This window comes from Arabidopsis lyrata, assembly GCF_000004255.2.
Source record: "Arabidopsis lyrata subsp. lyrata unplaced genomic scaffold ARALYscaffold_8, whole genome shotgun sequence".
NCBI lineage: Eukaryota > Viridiplantae > Streptophyta > Magnoliopsida > Brassicales > Brassicaceae > Arabidopsis > Arabidopsis lyrata.
Genome location: NW_003302548.1, coordinates 20,101,205 through 20,117,475, shown reverse-complemented (window position 1 = coordinate 20,117,475; position 16,271 = coordinate 20,101,205). Strand labels below are relative to the sequence as shown.

Sequence of the window (16,271 nt, the reverse complement as noted above, 5' to 3'; positions counted from 1 at the left end):
GAGTCATTTTACGTTTTACTCAAACTAATTTTAATTAATCATACAAGAACAAATTCAAGCGAGATCATCCAAACAAATACTATATACCTAAAGGATTGAATACTTAAAAACGTTTTATGAACAAGAACAAGTTACATAAGTAGCCGCGGCTTCTTTATTTTCAACGAAATTTGCAATCTCTACACACAACAGCTATATAGTCTATAATAGATAAGTGGAAGCATCCTCTGCTTTTGGTTAGAACCAAGGCTTTTTACCCGTAGCAGCGGATTGGGTCGTTGCAGCCTTTTGCCGTGGATTGCTTAAGACCAAACCGTCCTCCTTTAGACAAGTATTGCTGGTGATATTCCTCGGCTCTGTAAAATTTCTTAGCCGGTAAGATCTCTGTCACAATCTTCCTGTCAACTTGTTGCTGGTGACGCTCCAGTGACTCGCGTGCTAATTTCTCTTGCTCCGGGTTGTAGAAATATATCCCTGATCGGTATTGGGTTCCCACATCGTTTCCCTGATCAGTTAAAGATGTAACCATTAAGACAGAGTAACAAAGTCGAACATAACGCAGGACGAGCAGATAAACTACCAAAAAAAACAGTGATCTGCATAAGAGCTGGTTAAGTGCTCTCTAAGAAATTACCAAAATACACATGAGGATGATTCAATGAACAAAGACGAGAAGGACAATGGCCAAATTCATATCCACATCAAAGAGAAGATGTATGAGTCTCTCTGTTCAGCTTCAAACATCAAACCTAAATTTATACCTAACAAAACATGAAACGAATCCAAAGTACTTACATTATCCAAACCCTAGATCTCAATCTATTTAGAGCTCAATATTCAAGCAAGCCCTAGAAACCCTAAAAATCTTCATCAATCACCAAAACCCTAGAAATCTCCCTCAATTACCAAAATTAAAAGTTAGAACTCACAAAATCAGACATTCGAAAGAGCAAAAATTTCGTTACCTGGCGATTCAAAGTGGTAGGATCATGCTTAGACCAGAACAAATCAAGAAGCGACTCGTAACTACACTCTTTGGGATCATATTGAACACGAACAATCTCGGCATGATTCGTGGTGCCTGAACAAACATCTCCGTAAGAAGGATTGTGAGTGATCCCTTGAGAATAACCAACCTCGGTTTGAGTCACTCCTGGAACTCTCTGGTACGCTAATTCCACGCTCCAGAAACAACCGGCGCCGAATTGAGCAAACTGGTTTCCCGGCGCCGGAGCGTCTTCGTCGGGACCTTGAGCGGTTGGAGAAAGATTCATGTTGGTTTGTCTGCTGGATCCGATACCGAGCTTGTTAAGTATGTTCATGGAGAAATTTTGTAGAGAAACAGAGAAACAGAGGAGAGTGGTGAAGAGGAAACGTCGGCTGATTCTGCGGAACATTTTGGCCCAAATAATGACGGAATAAAACTCGCGTCTGCGTTTGCGTTTGCGATTGCGTTTTGAATAACGATACGATAATTTCAGAAACCAGTTTTGGTAGACAAACAAGCAGCTCAAATCTTAAAACTAAGATTAATTAGTTTTAAAAAATTTAAGCAAGGTTAAATCATATCAAATGTCACAGAAATAGAAGAAGAAAACAAAGAATCTAAATAAATTGTTGTTTTTGTCACTCTCAAATGAAGAAATGAGTGAGATTCCATTGAACGATTTGACAAAGTCCTTATTTCGATCCAAATGTACCAAAACCATAGGCTCTAAATTCGCAATTAAATCCGGAATTCTTTTTTCTTCAAAGAAACAAAAACTGTGACTAACAACTTACTAAATATGTAACAAAAAAAAACCATCAACGTCATAAAAAAACGTATTTTCTATAGAGTTTTGAAACACACCTATCAAAACCAAAAAAAAAAAATCAAAATGTATAGATCTGCGAGCTGGAACCGAGTGCCAGAAGACTACTCATCCGCACCGCCTAAGGGATTGTGGATGGGCTCAGTGATCGGTCCCCTTGACGAGAACGAACTACCTTCCTACAATAATCCACCAGAGGAGATGGTTAAGAAGGAGAAGTCACGTGCCAAATTCGCCGAAAACGCTATTCACATCATACCTTTTGTTCTCCTTGCATGCGCTCTCGTACTTTGGCTCTTCTCAAATCCAGGTATATACAATTAGTGAGCCAAAAACATGCTTGTGTTGATTAAACCAATACCGGGTTTTAAAGTGAAAGAAAAAAACATGCATATTGTTGACGGGTTTAAGATGATCAAACTGGATCTAATCTTTAAAACAAATAACAAGACTATGAGTTCGAATGTTCTTTTTCCGGTGCGTGTACATATGAAACACCAGCTTTCGGTAGTCCATATCCAAATATTTTATGTAACATGTTTAATTTTGAAATAATAATTTGATATATTTTTGGGGAACTCACAACTTACTGAGAAATAAATAAAATGCAATTCTTGTAGATGTGGATGTTGGGATGAGAGAAGAATCTATTGCAGCTAAGATTGAAGGATTGACGATCGAAGGAGACATCGATAACGACAGTGATGGAACTCAGACCGGTTTCTTGGGTGCAACCTTAGAACTCGGAGATCCTGACAAACCAAACCTCACTGATAGGACCAGAAGAGCTTCAAGGAAATTGATCAAACGTTTTTACTAGTTAACTAAACCATTTTCTTTTTCTTTTTCCCAATGAATGTTGTTTTTAATCAATAAACTTTACCAAAACTATGATTTTTTGTTTTGTTTTTGGTGAATAAAGAAGCAGCTAAATATAAATCCAAATATATCTATTTTTATTGGATCTAATCTGGAGAAAAATGATACATAATCCGATTGGCAAAACTTCTGAATATAAGAGCTATATATTCAAGTAAACTCAACACCATAAAAAGCAATATACCTATACCATGCTTAAATAAACAAACAAAAATGCGATTTCATTTCACATGAATAACGCCATGACCAGTCAAGTCAGTAGCTCCGGTAGTAGCTTGTGGAAGAGGTGGAGGCAAACCGATATCAAGATCCAAACCGTCTTTCTTTGTCATATTAGAAGCTTCATTCGACTGAGATTGAGGCATACCAATCGGTATATGCCTTGGTACAGGTATACCAGAAGGATGAACAAACCTAACCGGTACTTCAGGAGTGCTATAGTACATTGGATGGAACATAAGAGGTGGAAAGTTGTAGTAAGGTGGTACGGTTTGGTAGATTGGCATATACTCCATTGATAAACTCTGAAACCTGTTCGAAATCTCGGTATGGGTCTGACCTTGTACCACCGGTTGTTGAATTCCGGTTATTGGTTGTTTAGGTGGAGTCTTTGATGAAGATGTTGATGCATCTTGAGAATTCATCTCTTTTTCCTTCTGTTCAATGAAAATCAATTAAAAACCCTAGAATAATCAATTGACTTCGATTAATGGGTTACTTGAGGAACAAGGCAAATAAAAAAAACCTGATCTTCGAGAGAGATGTCAAAGAGACTAGCACGTCTTTTTCTCTTGTCGTTAACGTTTAACCTAATAAAATATTTTTGAGCATGACTTGCGACTTGTGTTGGTGTTCTTGTCGTCACGAAACTCTTTGCAATTCCTCTCCAATCTCCTTTTCCGAGTTTATTCAAACCAATTAAGAAATTCCGATGTTCTTCTTCCGTCCATGGCTTCCCTGAATTTGATTTGTTGTTATTAATTTCATGAACTTAAGATTATCAAAATTGAGATTAGAAGATTACCCTTTTTCTTCTCATGAGCAGTTTTACCCTTCTTGGAATGAATCTGACCATCGGAATGATAACCGGTATCATCAACGGCGGCGATAGGATCACCGTTACCGTTACTGTCATCGTTAGCGAGAAGAGCATCAAGGTTTCCCAAACTGAGACTCTTCCTTAACGCCGTCACCTCAGGCGGCCTAATCGGATCAGAAGATATATTAACGCCGAACAGTTTAACACTTCCCTTATTAACGCCGTTAAGACAAGTCCGTGCGTTATGGCCATTGTGGCCACAGTGTGAGCACGTCTTCGCTACCATCACCGTCTCCTTCACCATCTCTCTCTCTCTCTCTGAGTTTGATCTCTCTACGTCACAAGAATTGGAATCCTCAAGATCTCTCTCGCTAATTGTATTTATATCTTAATCTCTGTGTGTAATTATAGATATTATATATATACGATATATATCCGGATATGCGTGAGCTGTTTTTTGTGAATGTCCTTGGTGTTTTTACATTTTTGTTTTTCCTTAAGAGATAAAGCGTTTTCCTTATTTATCTTCTTTTATTTGGAAGTTTTTACCGAAGTTATTATAAGGAAAAAATCCAGCAGAATCTGCGTAAGATCATAATCAACGGTTGAGATTTTCTTAAGATAGGATTCGTAGAGATACAGCCGTTAGATTGTTTTCCAGGTAAATAATGTACTGGATATTAATCCAGGGTATTTAGGTGAGATATTAAAACGTATATTCGATTTTTATTTTTTATTTTATTTCCTAAGTTACCCATATTTTTATCAATATCAATCCTAATCTTAGTGCAGTTGAAATTTGCTTACTTTTATCTTAATCCATATTAGTTAATATCTCATACTTTCTAGCCAATTATTCCTATTTTCTATTTCATCGAAAAGCTTACATTTATATTTGCGATAATTCAGAGTATATACTGTTTAATTTATATATAAAAAAAATTATGATATATTTGGATATTTGGATCCAGTTCAAACGCGTTGAGATCCAATTGGGTACTTGGAAATTTGGATCAATATAGGAATACAAAGTCCTCGTTTCCTTATTTAGGGTGTTAAAAATTTAACTATTTATTTATTGTGGTCAGTGTGTGACACATAATCTTACAAAATCTACGGTGGTAAAAAGTATGGTTAGTAAAAATTAAAATCTAGTAGGTTCTGCGAATTAGCTTTTTTTTTTGTTTCTACTTAGATTTCGATTTCGATATCATTTTCCACATTAAAATAAAAATAAAACACGGTAAAGCTGACAAATTGAGAGCATCCACCTGTTAATAGCAGCATATTTATTTGGTGACAAAACAAAAACACATTAGTTTAGTAGTAGTATTAATACCTTCCAAATGATAAATTTCGTTTGGACTCTTTATATGATGTTGGTATTCCAAGTCCCAAATGTCATATATGAAACTGGTTTACGTACTTTTTGTCACGAGAAGTAAAGTATTTATATGCAAAAGCTCCTACACGGGGGACTTTTTGGTATTCTTTCATAAAAATAGACCGTGCTTTAGTACTAGCATCCATGGCGAATCGAAATTGATGACACTTTTTAGTAGAAGTATTTGGGCCGCAACACTTGAGGACAATTGGGATTTTCTCCACCACCATAACCTACCATTAATTTATGAAGGGAATATTTAAAGCAGAACATTGTTTAGCTACTAATCCAAATTCTCTTCCCGGCAATTGCTACATGTGGAAAAAATCATATACGAAAAATTGAACAGCACTGATATAGTACCTTTGATATCTCAGGGATTGACATTTGCTTAACTCCTCCTAAAGACATATCTTCTTCCACATGCTTTTCTCCTTCCGCCGATTTATCTTTTTGTGGCGGTTTGTCTTCCTCCGCCGGCTTATCTCCTTCCACCGGTTTATCCGGCTTATCCCCTTCTGCCGGTTTATCTTTTTGTGGCGGTTTGTCTCCCTCCACCGGCTTATCTCCTTCTGCCGGTTTATCTTTTTGTGGTGGTTTGTCTTCCTCCGCCGGCTTATCTTTTCCCCGCAATTTGTCCTCCTCGACCAGTTTATCTCCTTTCAGCATATTGTCTTCCTTTGATGGCTTGTCTCTTCTCGGCAACTTGTCTCTTTCTGGCGGCTTATCTTCCTTCAACAGATTATCTCCTCCTGACTGCTTGCCACTTTCTGCCAGCTTGTTAGGCCCTTCAGGCCTAGCTCCTCGCGCATGCAGAGTATCTCTGGAATGCTCTTCTTTGCTAAGTGTCAATCACACACACATAATTTTAACTAACCGCGCGAGCAAATAAAAAATTGTCATATATCTACGAATGTGGTCACATATAATAATGCATGAACAATTTATTTTTCAATGGCCGAAACATTGACAGATATTCTATATTCTATCATTACGATTTACGAACTTGGAACCGGATGGTGACAAAACAATGTCATTAAGATAAACCACTAAAGTATATCGTCTTGCTCTACTCTTTTTTATATTCTACAATGTTTCTCTTTTTGGAATATGACAATGAACGTTCAAACATGTATATATATGTTTTGCATGTTGGAATTAATGAATTTATACATAAAAACAGACATAGAGTATAGCATGTTCATGTCGTATAAATAATCCCTATATTGAACAAAATAAACATCAACCGTAAATATGTCTGTCATGCAACAGAAAATGGCACAATCAAAGCAGTAGAATAGTTAATTAATTACTTTTACTTAAGTAATTACTTGTAGAGCCAGATGAGGAGGGCGATCCCGGATGCTCCGAGGCTACCAGAAGCTAAGAACCCCGTTGCCAAGAAACTCGAAGTGATTACCGCCGGTACGAGAATCGGACTAAGAACCACCAAAACCGGCATCATAACGGTTAGAGTCACGGCAGTACCGGCAAAAGTTAAACCAGTGAGGATCATGAGGGATACGACGGCTATACCGGCATAAAGAGGAGGTTTGCCTTTCGTGCCGAAGAAATGCATTTGGCAGTAAAATAAATTTTGTTAAGTCGAATACTCTGATCTGATTGTGTATTAAAGAGTGGGTCCAGGGGTGAGATCGACGTGTACGCCACATGTCTGAAGCAAATATTGTCCATGCATGCAACTGACACCTTCGTGAGTGAAGTTGCTCTACGTCACGCCAAGGTCACATCTTTTTTGTATATATTAAAGTTGTTGTTTGCCCCGTTCGTTTATTTTTCTTCTTTCGTAATAAACACAGATTTGAAGTTGATAGAAAGGAAAACGTTAGTTACTACGTTCCAAAAATCGTCAATAGGTGAAATCAAAGATATTTGATCATTATTGCAACACACACAGATCGAATCGAAAGATCAAAGACTGCAACTAAATAAAACCACAGAATCAGGAAGCTATAAAAATTACAACTTCAAATTGTTACCGGATAAATTAGTTTGATTTTTGGACGATATGTAACTTAGTGGTTAATATGTAATTGACGAAACGTTTGTATTGATTGAAATTAAAGTGTCAATTTTGGCAAGTTGGTGTGTAAGCTCCTTCGTGGATCCAACAAAATAATTAATATTTTAGCCATGGCCGATGGCGTTGACGAGTGGTCGCTTCTTCGGTCATAATGGTCAGACAATTCAACTTCATTTCTTGGATTCAACATTAAATATATGTACATTTTTTATTTTATATAGAATTAATTGCAATATATATGTAGATTTATTCCATTATATTTTAGTTTCCAACAATTTATTGCAACCATTCTTTGATGGATGATTATTCAATTATTCTTATCGATCGACTATTCTTCTAATGGTTTTAGGTCTGATTAGTGTTAAAAAAAAGTTTAAGAGAAAATGTTAATAAACAACGATTCTATTACTAAGGAATACGAAAAAAAAACTAGTAAAAAAAATCTAACCTTTTTATGTGGATCACCATACGAGAGACGTGCACTACTAATTAGTAGTGTACTACTGTATAAATCCCTATTGCTTGTGAGGATTTCGACCATCAAATAGCAAACAACGTTTCTGTATCTTTAAGAAGAATATCACAACAATGTCATCATCACATTTTGCTATACTTTGCGTCTTCATGATTTTCCTCGTTCCTCTACATGAATGTATGTTTATACAATTTTTTTTTTTTTTTTTTTACATTTTTGCATATAACTCATGATCATCATCATCAATACCCCTCGCAATTATAGTTTTAACTCCTATTTTCTTTTTTGTTATAGTTGGAAACGCACAAGGTTCTGAAGCGGGGCTGCAATTAGATCCATCACTGTGTGTGCGTGTACTATGTGCAAAACACAGAAATCAAAAATGGTGTTTTTGCTGTGGCGGACAACCGAAGACCTGTTTTCTTAATAAACAAGGCTGTACGGCTGTCTGCAAGAGCCCATCTCCTTCAATGGCTTAAGAAACTCGAAGAACCCATGTATACTATTTACTTACTTTTTTTTTCTCTTGATATATGAATATGAATACATATAAAGGAAACAAACACAATTATGCTTATCGTAATTTAACATTAAAACCAAAAAAAGAAAAGAAAAAACAATTATGATTATCGTAAATTTGTTTCGTACGGTCGTACCATTGCCATTTGTTTTTATGGTGTAGTGTAGGCTATCGTGAGAAGTGTGTGCATTTTTGAAATGGTTCTAAAACAGTATTAAATATATTTCCTGAAATCGTTTGCATGTGATGAAAGGTGTGTTTGATCGAATTTATATTTTAAGTCCTTTGTTATTGAAAGAAAAAACATATCTATTAAATTTTAAAATTACTGGAAATGAATAATACTTTCTGCTTTTATTTGTATCCGTTGTAATATCATTCCATTTAGGTGATATGACTATATTGACAACGAACGAATTTAATTTTTTTTGTAATACTTGAAAACACAATGAATGGAATTCTACAATGAATAGTTCTAACTGCACTATAGTTTAAAGTCTTTAAGACAATTAGATCACAACGAATAGTTTTACATGCACTATACCGGTGGTGATTTCCGGTAATCTGCAATAAAGAATTTTCTAGAAATCAAATCCTAAAATTGATGTAGAAACACTAAACTCTAAGTCAGTCACTTCGTTACTTCTTTATTCAAAATTTATATTTACAGTATGTCATATATAAATCTATTAGAATTTTGAAATTGGCATAACTATAACAAAATCGTGATAGGTTTTCCGAATACTTTAAACTCCTTAAATTTTTAATACATCTCAATCAAACAACTCCACTTATTACTAGTGCCGGCCCTTAGCATAAGCAAGGGAAACAAGGGAAACGGCTGCTTAGGGTCTCCACTTAAAATTGTATATTGTCTCATATTTTTGTAAGTAAATGTTTGTCTATTTTGTATGATATTTTTTAAGTTTTTTCTTACATGTTAAATTAGCCATGTAATTTTCGAAGGGATCATGCGAGTCCAATGTTATTTGTTTCTTTACAGAAGTACATGTAGATGTATGAAGTTGTTTAAACAAAAAAAACTTACAAAATTTGTAGTGTAATCATTAAAACATATACATATATATAGTTTTAGCGATCAAATATCTATAGTTTCATCTCTTAATCATTCATGACAATTAAATTATACAACTAAATTTGAAAAAAATAGTATGATTATTTTCTAGAAATTTTTTTAAAGTATATTTTAGTTGACAAATTTTGTTTCCGCTTAAGGCACTCAAAATGTTTTGACCGACACTGCTTATTACGTTAAAATCATGGTGTATAGACTAAAACTTTAAAACTCTCTGCATTTTTAATATTCTAAAAGAAGCCATCACGATAACATGATAGGTAATTTTAAGTGATAAAAGTCCACGTAGAGGAACAAGACAAAAGGACAAAAGAAAGAAAAAGGACGAAATCTAAAGAGAAAGAAAATAAGTGAGAAGTCCAAGAAAAGGTAGTATGATCTTTCTCGGTCCGATCCTCGAAACTCCCTCGAAGGCTCGAACCCTCTCTTTATTTTTTACCACTATAAAAGAAGGTCCGATTCCTCGTCACTCTTATTCCCACTTCCACACATACACATATACAACAGATCAATAAGAGAGTCAATCAAGTTAACTTGGAGTGAAGATGGCAACTAAACAAGAAGCTTTAGCTATCGAATTCATAAGCCAACACCTTCTCACAGACTTTGCTTCCATGGAAACTGACCCATCTCTTTTTACCAATCAAGTTCACAACTTTCACTCAGAAACAAGCCCTAGAACCATCAGCAACCAATCCCCTAAACCGAACTCGACTCTTAACCAGCGTAAACCGCCCTTACCGAATCTACCCGTCCCAAGAATGGTCTCAACAAAGACAGAGAAAGAGGAGGAGGAAGAGAGGCACTACAGGGGAGTGAGACGAAGACCGTGGGGAAAATACGCGGCGGAGATTAGAGATCCGAACAAAAAGGGTTCTAGGATTTGGCTTGGAACTTACGACACAGCCGTGGAAGCTGCAAGAGCTTATGACCAAGCAGCGTTTCAATTGCGTGGAAGAAAAGCAATCTTGAATTTCCCTCTCGATATTAGGGCAACGTCCGAAACTTGTTTTGAGGAAGGGGCCGTCGGATTAGGGCAACGAAAGCGGGTTAAGAGTTCTCCGCCAGAAGAGGAGAAGGAGAAGGTTAGGGTTAAAGTGGAGGAAGAAGAGAGCAATACGTCGGAGACGACGGAGGCTGAGGTTGAGGCGGTACCATTGACGCCGTCAAGTTGGATGGGGTTTTGGGATGTAGGAGCAGGAGATGGGATCTTCAGTATTCCTCCGTTATCTCCGACGTCTCCCAACTTCTCCGTTATCTCCGTCACTTGAACTTCGGAAAAGTCAACGGGCGATGACGTTTTCACTTGCGTCACTCTCATGATTTCATTTATTCTTGTATAATATAAAGATAGCGGTAGTGTGCAAATATCAAATAAGTAGTTTAATTAGTACCAATCATTTTATTCATTAATTTTCTTAGAAGAATATTTGGATGTTGAAAATATGAACTGAATTTGGTATTCGTTGATGTTATAAATTTATTGATTGTATAAACATTCATAGTCATCAGTTTCAGTTTCGTAACTCGTAAGTCATATCCCCTAAATAGTCAAAGATTATAAAATTGAACAAGTAACTCGGAGCTATAAAAAATATAGTGTGCAAGGAAAAGACAATAATTAGTTAAAAATACATTACAAATCTAAACGAACAGCTAGATTTTCAAAATTTCAATAGTAGAACACACCAATCAAATGGATAATGTCTAAGATTATCTACAAAGCATCCATGTAAATAATTAATATTATCTTGCATGCTATTAAAAATTTAGAAGATTGATTAATATTATTATGCGAGTAGGAGTATAATTGTCAAGCAACTGAGCAAGAGGTTAAGGTTTGGTTATATATGTGGAGCCCTATACGAAGTTAAGTAGAAAGAAAGAAATATCAAGTTGCTTCTAATCATATCCTAGCAAGACAACCCTACAAGAAAAGCAATTTGATGAATTTGTCTCTCCTTTTTAATTTGGGTGAAAGTTATTATACATAATATCTTATCTTTTTACTCGAATGTGAAAATCCAAAATATCTTTTGATATTTAAGAGCTTAACTAGTGAGTCATTTACTACTACGAAAATCACATATTCAATCTTATCATAAAAAACTTTCAAGAGAAAATTAAAAAAAAAACTTTTAAGAGATTGGCTTTTAAGGACTAAGTTACGATTGTAGTTCAAGTCTTTTTGGTTTTGGTTTTGGTTTGTGTTTATGTTTTACATTTAAAATTTCAAATGAACCTACGACCTTAACCAACTCAATCAAAATTCTAGTTAAGACAAATAATCACCATTAAAAAACACCTTTTTGTTAAGACAAATAACTTAGGATTCGAACCGTGGGTAGCTCAAGGGATTAAACTCTAGAGGAATCAAATGGATGTTAGTGAAATTTGTCAGCATCATAGACAAGATCAAGTTGGCACAACTTGAAGGGTCCTGACAAAATATCTTAAGTTGTCTCCATAAATGTTTAATGGATAAGACTTGGACCCACAGAGTTAAACCAGAGAGACACAGAGAGAGACTTTTGACACCTCACCCATTGCTGCGTTAACACATGTTTAGGATTCCTTTCTTTATATAGCCAACAATATGATCAACACTTTTCTTCAAACACCACTTGCAGATTTTTTTCTTCTCCTGTCTTGTCTGCAATAGAAAAGTAAGATAAATATGGCGACTTTTGAGGAAAGCTCTGATCTGGATGTTATACAGAAACATCTGTTTGAAGACTTGATGATCCCTGATGGTTTTATTGAAGATTTTGTCTTTGATGATAGTGCTTTTGTCTCAGTACTCTGGTCTTTAGAACCGTTTAACCCAGTTCCTAAACTGGAACCTAGTTCACCTGTTCCAGATTCCTATGTCCAAGAGTTTCTTCAAATGGAAGCAGAATCATCATCATCATCAACAACAACATCACCTGAGGTTGAGACTGTCTCAAACCGAAAAAAAACAAAGAGGTTTGAAGAGACGAGACATTACAGAGGTGTGAGAAGGAGGCCATGGGGAAAATTTGCAGCAGAGATTCGAGATCCCGCGAAGAAAGGATCCAGGATCTGGTTAGGCACTTTCGAGAGTGATATTGATGCTGCAAGAGCTTATGACTATGCAGCTTTTAAGCTCAGGGGAAGAAAAGCTGTCCTCAATTTTCCTTTGGATGCCGGAAAGTATGATGCTCCGGTCAATTCATGCCGAAAAAGGAGGAGAAGCGATGTACTGCAGCCTCAAGGAACAACAACGAGTACTTCATCATCATCATCAAACTAATGGGAATAGTGATGTTTAATTAGTATATATAGGTTAATATCTTAAGTATGTGAAGCATGTATAGAGCCAAGAAAATGTTAGATTAGTGTACTGAAAAAAACTCTTCCAAATTATGTACTAAAGAGTTCCTGTAACAATGGAACTTCTGTGTTTTCTCATGTCTTAAAGAGCTTAAGGTTCTAGAAACAAAGTTCTTGTTCAAGATTCGTTTTTTTCAGAGATTAAACATCCTGGGAAGGCAAGAGGACCTAAGTCTAGCGACTACATTTATTTATTAGTCTAGTTCTGTGATACTTAATCGAATTTCTACCTGAAATACCTTAACATAAGCCTTAAAGTTTCTCCAATGATACAAACAGTATCGTACAGTGGCTTCAGTATTCAATATCACTGAGGTATTAATTAGTTCACATGTCCAGAAAGCGTGAATCAATGAATTGAGTAGACGAACAAGTTGTAAGAGGGACCAAGTTTAAAGAATATGGCAGCCAGAATTTTGTCTCATGGTTGGGTACAAGTCAGCATTCATTTTTTAAATATGACAAGGAAATGGATGGACCACACGCAACAGCTAAAGACAGGAGAGATGCACAAGTTGCAAAATGGAAAAGTAAACAGAGGAAGATATGTATTAACATCTCAATCTCATCGTTGAGATGGATGTTGAGTATTATTATTATTAGGAATAACTAAACCAAAGAATTCTTATAACCAATGAAATACTTCATGGTTTTATGATAAATATATCTTCTATGCATATATGTCTAGTATATATTTGGAACAGTTGATGAATATCAACTGACCGTTTCTTAGATAGAAGAGATCTTCATGTTATCGATCTTTTCTTGAGTTTCCATGTCGATCACATTCTGCAATGCTCCTTCACCAGTCAAGAAACTCGGTTGATTTGTCGATGCAAGGAGTCTAGCCCACATCCTATCAGTTAACTTCACCGTATTTGTCATTTCAGTCACGCGCTGCAGAAGTAAAAAAATCATGGGATTAACTTTAACCACAAAGGTTTAGGACTCAATGATTAAGTTAGTCTAAGAATGATTAGAGAAGTAAAAGAGAAAAGCTTACAGAAATTGGGATGTAAGCATGTCTGCTATTAACTGGTCCTACAGTGAAACCTGAATACCCAGCCATTGCTCCATGAACTGCACTTTGGGCAAGAAGAGTGCAATAGACATTGTCTGATGCGTTACTCGGTATTGCTCTTATCATATACGTTGGGTCTGTTCAACAAGTAAATATGTCAATGAAATGCACAGAAGAGTGTTAACAAGATAGAGACAGTGAGTCTGAAGATATACCTATGTACTTCATATTTATCATCATTTTCCGAACATTTGTAAAGTGATCCTGCAGCATTGTGGTCACAAAACTCATCTTGTGTGGTTGAGGAAAAACATCTAGAAACCAGTTTCTTAGCTTTCGAGTTTCGACCAAATACCTTTATCTGTTGAGTCAACCATAGACCAACATCAAGCAAGAGTCTATTTCCTGAGGCGTCTTTGGTTCCAGATACATGCATGCTTTGAGAAACATAATCCTGTCCAGCTCCTTCGGCTATCACAATAACCATGTGCCTGTTCTCTTTGAGTCGTTGTTCAATAAACTCAAAGAGCCCACCCTTTCCTTCAAGAAAAAATGGAGACTCTGGAATCAAGCAACAATCCTGTCGCATTTCAAAGCTGCTATTGTTATATACCACAATAAAGAAATTTTAAAGTGACAACTTAACAATCAAAATAATCTATTACCACATCACGGTTCGCTAAAGTTGCAATCATGGCAATAAAACCTACAGAATTTGTACCAAAAGTTAAATTCATATTCACAAAAAAAAATGTAATCCACATATGGCACAGAATATTTACCACTGTATCTGCCCATGAGTTTAACGATACCAACTCCATTTTCCACGCTCTCGACCTCTACATGTGCAGCATTAATAGCTCGTTGTGCTTCCTCAACCGCGGTATCAAAGCCAAATGATTTGTCAATCACCTAGAAAAATGGGTGAAGAAGATGTATAAGAAACTCCACATGAGAGAAGAGTAGACCTTAAGTTGAAAATTATCAATGCGTATTTACAGCAATATCATTATCAATTGTCTTGGGAATGCCAGAAACCGCCACTTGAAGACCACGCCTCTCAACTTCCTTCACAGAATATGAAGCAAGTATCAGTAGAATTACTTAATGCTACATTCAACATTCAGTAATATGTGATAATGAATAACCTGGTATATTTTCTCTGCACCCTTTTGCGTCCCATCACCTCCAATAATATACACCTGAAATACACATTGACAAGATATTAGTATGGCTCATTTCAGTACAAGCTAATCTACATAAAAATCAAGAAACGTGGACAAAATGGATATCAGTTATGTTAGCAACCTGGTTTATTCCTCTATCTTGAATGTTATCAACAATCTTCACTGTATCATGTCCTCCTCTTGAGGTTTGAAGAAACGTGCCACCGCGTTTATGAATATCATTAACTACTTTAGGAGTCAGGGTCATAGTGTTTTTGGAGTAAAAGCCTCTATATCCTCCCTGAATACCAAGAATGTTATTGACACCATACATATTGTTCAATCCACATACAATTTCCCGTATAACAGTATTGATTCCTGGGCACAAGCCCCCGCAAGTGACTATGCAAGCTTTTACTTCATCTGATCTGAAGTACACCTATATAGCCAAAACTTAATGGGTTTCAGTTGCGAAGATTCTCACAAAAGTTTAACACTTTAAAGAAGAAATCGTACCCTTTCTCGAGGCCCTGCTCGCCTAAAGTGTACTCCTCGCTTACTTCCCTTCTGGACTACAATCTGAATATGAAGGTACTTGAGCAAGCAAAACATCCGCAAATCGAAAAATAAAAGCTTAGAAGAAAACATCCAGCTTACATTTTGTGCAACCACATCTTCGGAACTGACAAAGGTTCGCCTACAAAAACCGTATGGACAACACATTACAACCCTCAAAGGTATTTCTGAGTTTACTGACTTTGCCATGTAAAATTTTTGAGCTTACTTAACAATGGCATATGCTTGGCTTTCTTTCAATGGATTTGGATACGACTGTGATATCAGAAGCAAAACATGAATTAGGGAACTAATAGAAAAGTTATAACCTTTAAATGGAAAAACTCATAACTTGACAAAGATATTAACACATTACTAACTAGAGACCAATCAAATCGTTATGTTGCAATTATAAATCTTCATTACAGAAATTGATAAGCTATGAGACAGAGACAGGGAAGAATCAAATTACCGGTAAATCGGGGAGAAATTTGGTCAAGTGAGGGACGTCTTCTAGCACAAACCCATCGTCTTCCTCTGGTTTGAATCCATCAGAGCACTGAGCTCTGATGAGTCGTTTCTGTTGCAAGATTCGAGGCAACACTGAAACTTTCTTCAATTTCAAAGCAGGAAGAGGGAAGTCTCGACGATGAAGGACGTTGGAAGAAGGGATAAGTGAGGAAAGACTGGGTTTTGTTGACCCAAGTAACGAAATCGAAGCTTCCATTGTTATGGAGAACAAATCCGAATTTGTGGGATTGAAAGATTTTTAGAATAATCTCTGTGGATTTCACAGCAGAGAGAGATCACCAAAACGAAGGAGTCTCTCACACCAAATCATCAGAGAGCCTAGGCTTGTTCAATCCGGGTTAAACCGATCCATTCCGATTCGCATATCAAACCGAACCGAAGAAAGAAGAATAA

At 36.2% G+C, this 16,271-nt stretch overlaps 8 protein-coding genes across 9 annotated transcripts; 4 read left to right on the top strand and 4 right to left on the bottom strand.

Moving 5' to 3' along the window:
• LOC9302522 (peptide methionine sulfoxide reductase A1) lies at window positions 1-1,437 on the bottom strand. Its single transcript, XM_002864699.2, has 2 exons — window positions 966-1,437; window positions 1-505 (listed from the first exon to the last, which is right to left on the bottom strand). Exons 1-2 carry the CDS (start codon window positions 1,395-1,397, stop codon window positions 254-256), a joined length of 684 nt encoding a protein of 227 aa, XP_002864745.2. The 5' UTR covers window positions 1,398-1,437; the 3' UTR covers window positions 1-253.
• A 335-nt stretch (window positions 1,438-1,772) lies between these two features.
• Window positions 1,773-2,775, top strand: LOC9300821. Its single transcript, XM_002866401.2, has 2 exons — window positions 1,773-2,124; window positions 2,435-2,775. Exons 1-2 carry the CDS (start codon window positions 1,881-1,883, stop codon window positions 2,632-2,634), a joined length of 444 nt encoding a protein of 147 aa, XP_002866447.1. The 5' UTR covers window positions 1,773-1,880; the 3' UTR covers window positions 2,635-2,775.
• On the bottom strand, window positions 2,766-4,714 carry LOC9300820 (probable transcription factor At5g61620). Its single transcript, XM_002864698.2, has 3 exons — window positions 3,718-4,714; window positions 3,439-3,650; window positions 2,766-3,349 (listed from the first exon to the last, which is right to left on the bottom strand). The coding sequence occupies exons 1-3, from the start codon at window positions 4,034-4,036 to the stop codon at window positions 2,915-2,917; spliced, it is 966 nt and encodes a 321-aa protein (XP_002864744.1). The 5' UTR covers window positions 4,037-4,714; the 3' UTR covers window positions 2,766-2,914.
• A 268-nt stretch (window positions 4,715-4,982) lies between these two features.
• LOC9302521 (oleosin GRP-17) lies at window positions 4,983-6,878 on the bottom strand. The gene is made up of 3 exons (XM_021013162.1): window positions 6,448-6,878; window positions 5,480-5,957; window positions 4,983-5,349 (listed from the first exon to the last, which is right to left on the bottom strand). Exons 1-3 carry the CDS (start codon window positions 6,693-6,695, stop codon window positions 5,134-5,136), a joined length of 942 nt encoding a protein of 313 aa, XP_020868821.1. The 5' UTR covers window positions 6,696-6,878; the 3' UTR covers window positions 4,983-5,133.
• Window positions 6,879-7,657: 779 nt separating this feature from the next.
• LOC9302520 (EMBRYO SURROUNDING FACTOR 1-like protein 10) lies at window positions 7,658-8,402 on the top strand. Its single transcript, XM_002866400.2, has 2 exons — window positions 7,658-7,812; window positions 7,930-8,402. Exons 1-2 carry the CDS (start codon window positions 7,749-7,751, stop codon window positions 8,112-8,114), a joined length of 249 nt encoding a protein of 82 aa, XP_002866446.1. The 5' UTR covers window positions 7,658-7,748; the 3' UTR covers window positions 8,115-8,402.
• Window positions 8,403-9,471: 1,069 nt separating this feature from the next.
• On the top strand, window positions 9,472-10,760 carry LOC9302519 (ethylene-responsive transcription factor ERF104). Its single transcript, XM_002866399.2, has one exon. The coding sequence runs from the start codon at window positions 9,797-9,799 to the stop codon at window positions 10,520-10,522; it is 726 nt and encodes a 241-aa protein (XP_002866445.2). The 5' UTR covers window positions 9,472-9,796; the 3' UTR covers window positions 10,523-10,760.
• Window positions 10,761-11,682: 922 nt separating this feature from the next.
• On the top strand, window positions 11,683-12,729 carry LOC9300819 (ethylene-responsive transcription factor ERF107). Its single transcript, XM_021026740.1, has one exon. It carries the CDS (start codon window positions 11,929-11,931, stop codon window positions 12,523-12,525), a length of 597 nt encoding a protein of 198 aa, XP_020882399.1. The 5' UTR covers window positions 11,683-11,928; the 3' UTR covers window positions 12,526-12,729.
• A 399-nt stretch (window positions 12,730-13,128) lies between these two features.
• Window positions 13,129-16,173, bottom strand: LOC9302518 (ATP-dependent 6-phosphofructokinase 4, chloroplastic). 2 transcript variants are annotated; one of them, XM_002864696.2, is made up of 13 exons: window positions 15,820-16,173; window positions 15,577-15,623; window positions 15,450-15,489; window positions 15,309-15,371; window positions 14,935-15,231; window positions 14,775-14,828; window positions 14,626-14,694; window positions 14,409-14,538; window positions 14,292-14,332; window positions 13,982-14,206; window positions 13,842-13,890; window positions 13,609-13,763; window positions 13,129-13,502 (listed from the first exon to the last, which is right to left on the bottom strand). In XM_002864696.2, the coding sequence occupies exons 1-13, from the start codon at window positions 16,072-16,074 to the stop codon at window positions 13,335-13,337; spliced, it is 1,593 nt and encodes a 530-aa protein (XP_002864742.1). In that variant the 5' UTR covers window positions 16,075-16,173; the 3' UTR covers window positions 13,129-13,334. The 2 variants fall into 2 exon arrangements, with proteins under 2 accessions (XP_002864742.1, XP_020882381.1); XM_021026722.1 differs by having other exon boundaries at window positions 15,309-15,489; window positions 15,820-16,129.
• Window positions 16,174-16,271: the final 98 nt, after the last annotated feature.

What these genes read in the sequence shown, in the direction of transcription:
- LOC9302522 (XM_002864699.2), bottom strand. Translation starts at nt 1,397, where the DNA reads ATGTTCCGCAGAATCAGCCGACGTTTCCTCTTCACCACTCTCCTCTGT. An exon ending in CTACCACTTTGAATCGCCAG is followed by an intron (nt 506 to 965) that starts GTAACGAAATTT and finishes TTAACTGATCAG; the next exon opens with GGAAACGATGTGGGAACCCA.
- LOC9300821 (XM_002866401.2), top strand. Translation starts at nt 1,881, where the DNA reads ATGTATAGATCTGCGAGCTGGAACCGAGTGCCAGAAGACTACTCATCC. An exon ending in TTGGCTCTTCTCAAATCCAG is followed by an intron (nt 2,125 to 2,434) that starts GTATATACAATT and finishes CAATTCTTGTAG; the next exon opens with ATGTGGATGTTGGGATGAGA.
- LOC9300820 (XM_002864698.2), bottom strand. Translation starts at nt 4,036, where the DNA reads ATGGTGAAGGAGACGGTGATGGTAGCGAAGACGTGCTCACACTGTGGC. An exon ending in TGCTCATGAGAAGAAAAAGG is followed by an intron (nt 3,651 to 3,717) that starts GTAATCTTCTAA and finishes AATCAAATTCAG; the next exon opens with GGAAGCCATGGACGGAAGAA. An exon ending in ACATCTCTCTCGAAGATCAG is followed by an intron (nt 3,350 to 3,438) that starts GTTTTTTTTATT and finishes TTCATTGAACAG; the next exon opens with AAGGAAAAAGAGATGAATTC.
- LOC9302521 (XM_021013162.1), bottom strand. Translation starts at nt 6,695, where the DNA reads ATGCATTTCTTCGGCACGAAAGGCAAACCTCCTCTTTATGCCGGTATA. An exon ending in CTCCTCATCTGGCTCTACAA is followed by an intron (nt 5,958 to 6,447) that starts GTAATTACTTAA and finishes ATTGACACTTAG; the next exon opens with CAAAGAAGAGCATTCCAGAG. An exon ending in CAATCCCTGAGATATCAAAG is followed by an intron (nt 5,350 to 5,479) that starts GTACTATATCAG and finishes AATTAATGGTAG; the next exon opens with GTTATGGTGGTGGAGAAAAT.
- LOC9302520 (XM_002866400.2), top strand. Translation starts at nt 7,749, where the DNA reads ATGTCATCATCACATTTTGCTATACTTTGCGTCTTCATGATTTTCCTC. An exon ending in CCTCGTTCCTCTACATGAAT is followed by an intron (nt 7,813 to 7,929) that starts GTATGTTTATAC and finishes TTTTTGTTATAG; the next exon opens with TTGGAAACGCACAAGGTTCT.
- LOC9302519 (XM_002866399.2), top strand. Translation starts at nt 9,797, where the DNA reads ATGGCAACTAAACAAGAAGCTTTAGCTATCGAATTCATAAGCCAACAC.
- LOC9300819 (XM_021026740.1), top strand. Translation starts at nt 11,929, where the DNA reads ATGGCGACTTTTGAGGAAAGCTCTGATCTGGATGTTATACAGAAACAT.
- LOC9302518 (XM_021026722.1), bottom strand. Translation starts at nt 16,074, where the DNA reads ATGGAAGCTTCGATTTCGTTACTTGGGTCAACAAAACCCAGTCTTTCC. An exon ending in GTGCAGAGAAAATATACCAG is followed by an intron (nt 14,695 to 14,774) that starts GTTATTCATTAT and finishes TATTCTGTGAAG; the next exon opens with GAAGTTGAGAGGCGTGGTCT. An exon ending in ATGCTTACATCCCAATTTCT is followed by an intron (nt 13,503 to 13,608) that starts GTAAGCTTTTCT and finishes TTACTTCTGCAG; the next exon opens with CGCGTGACTGAAATGACAAA.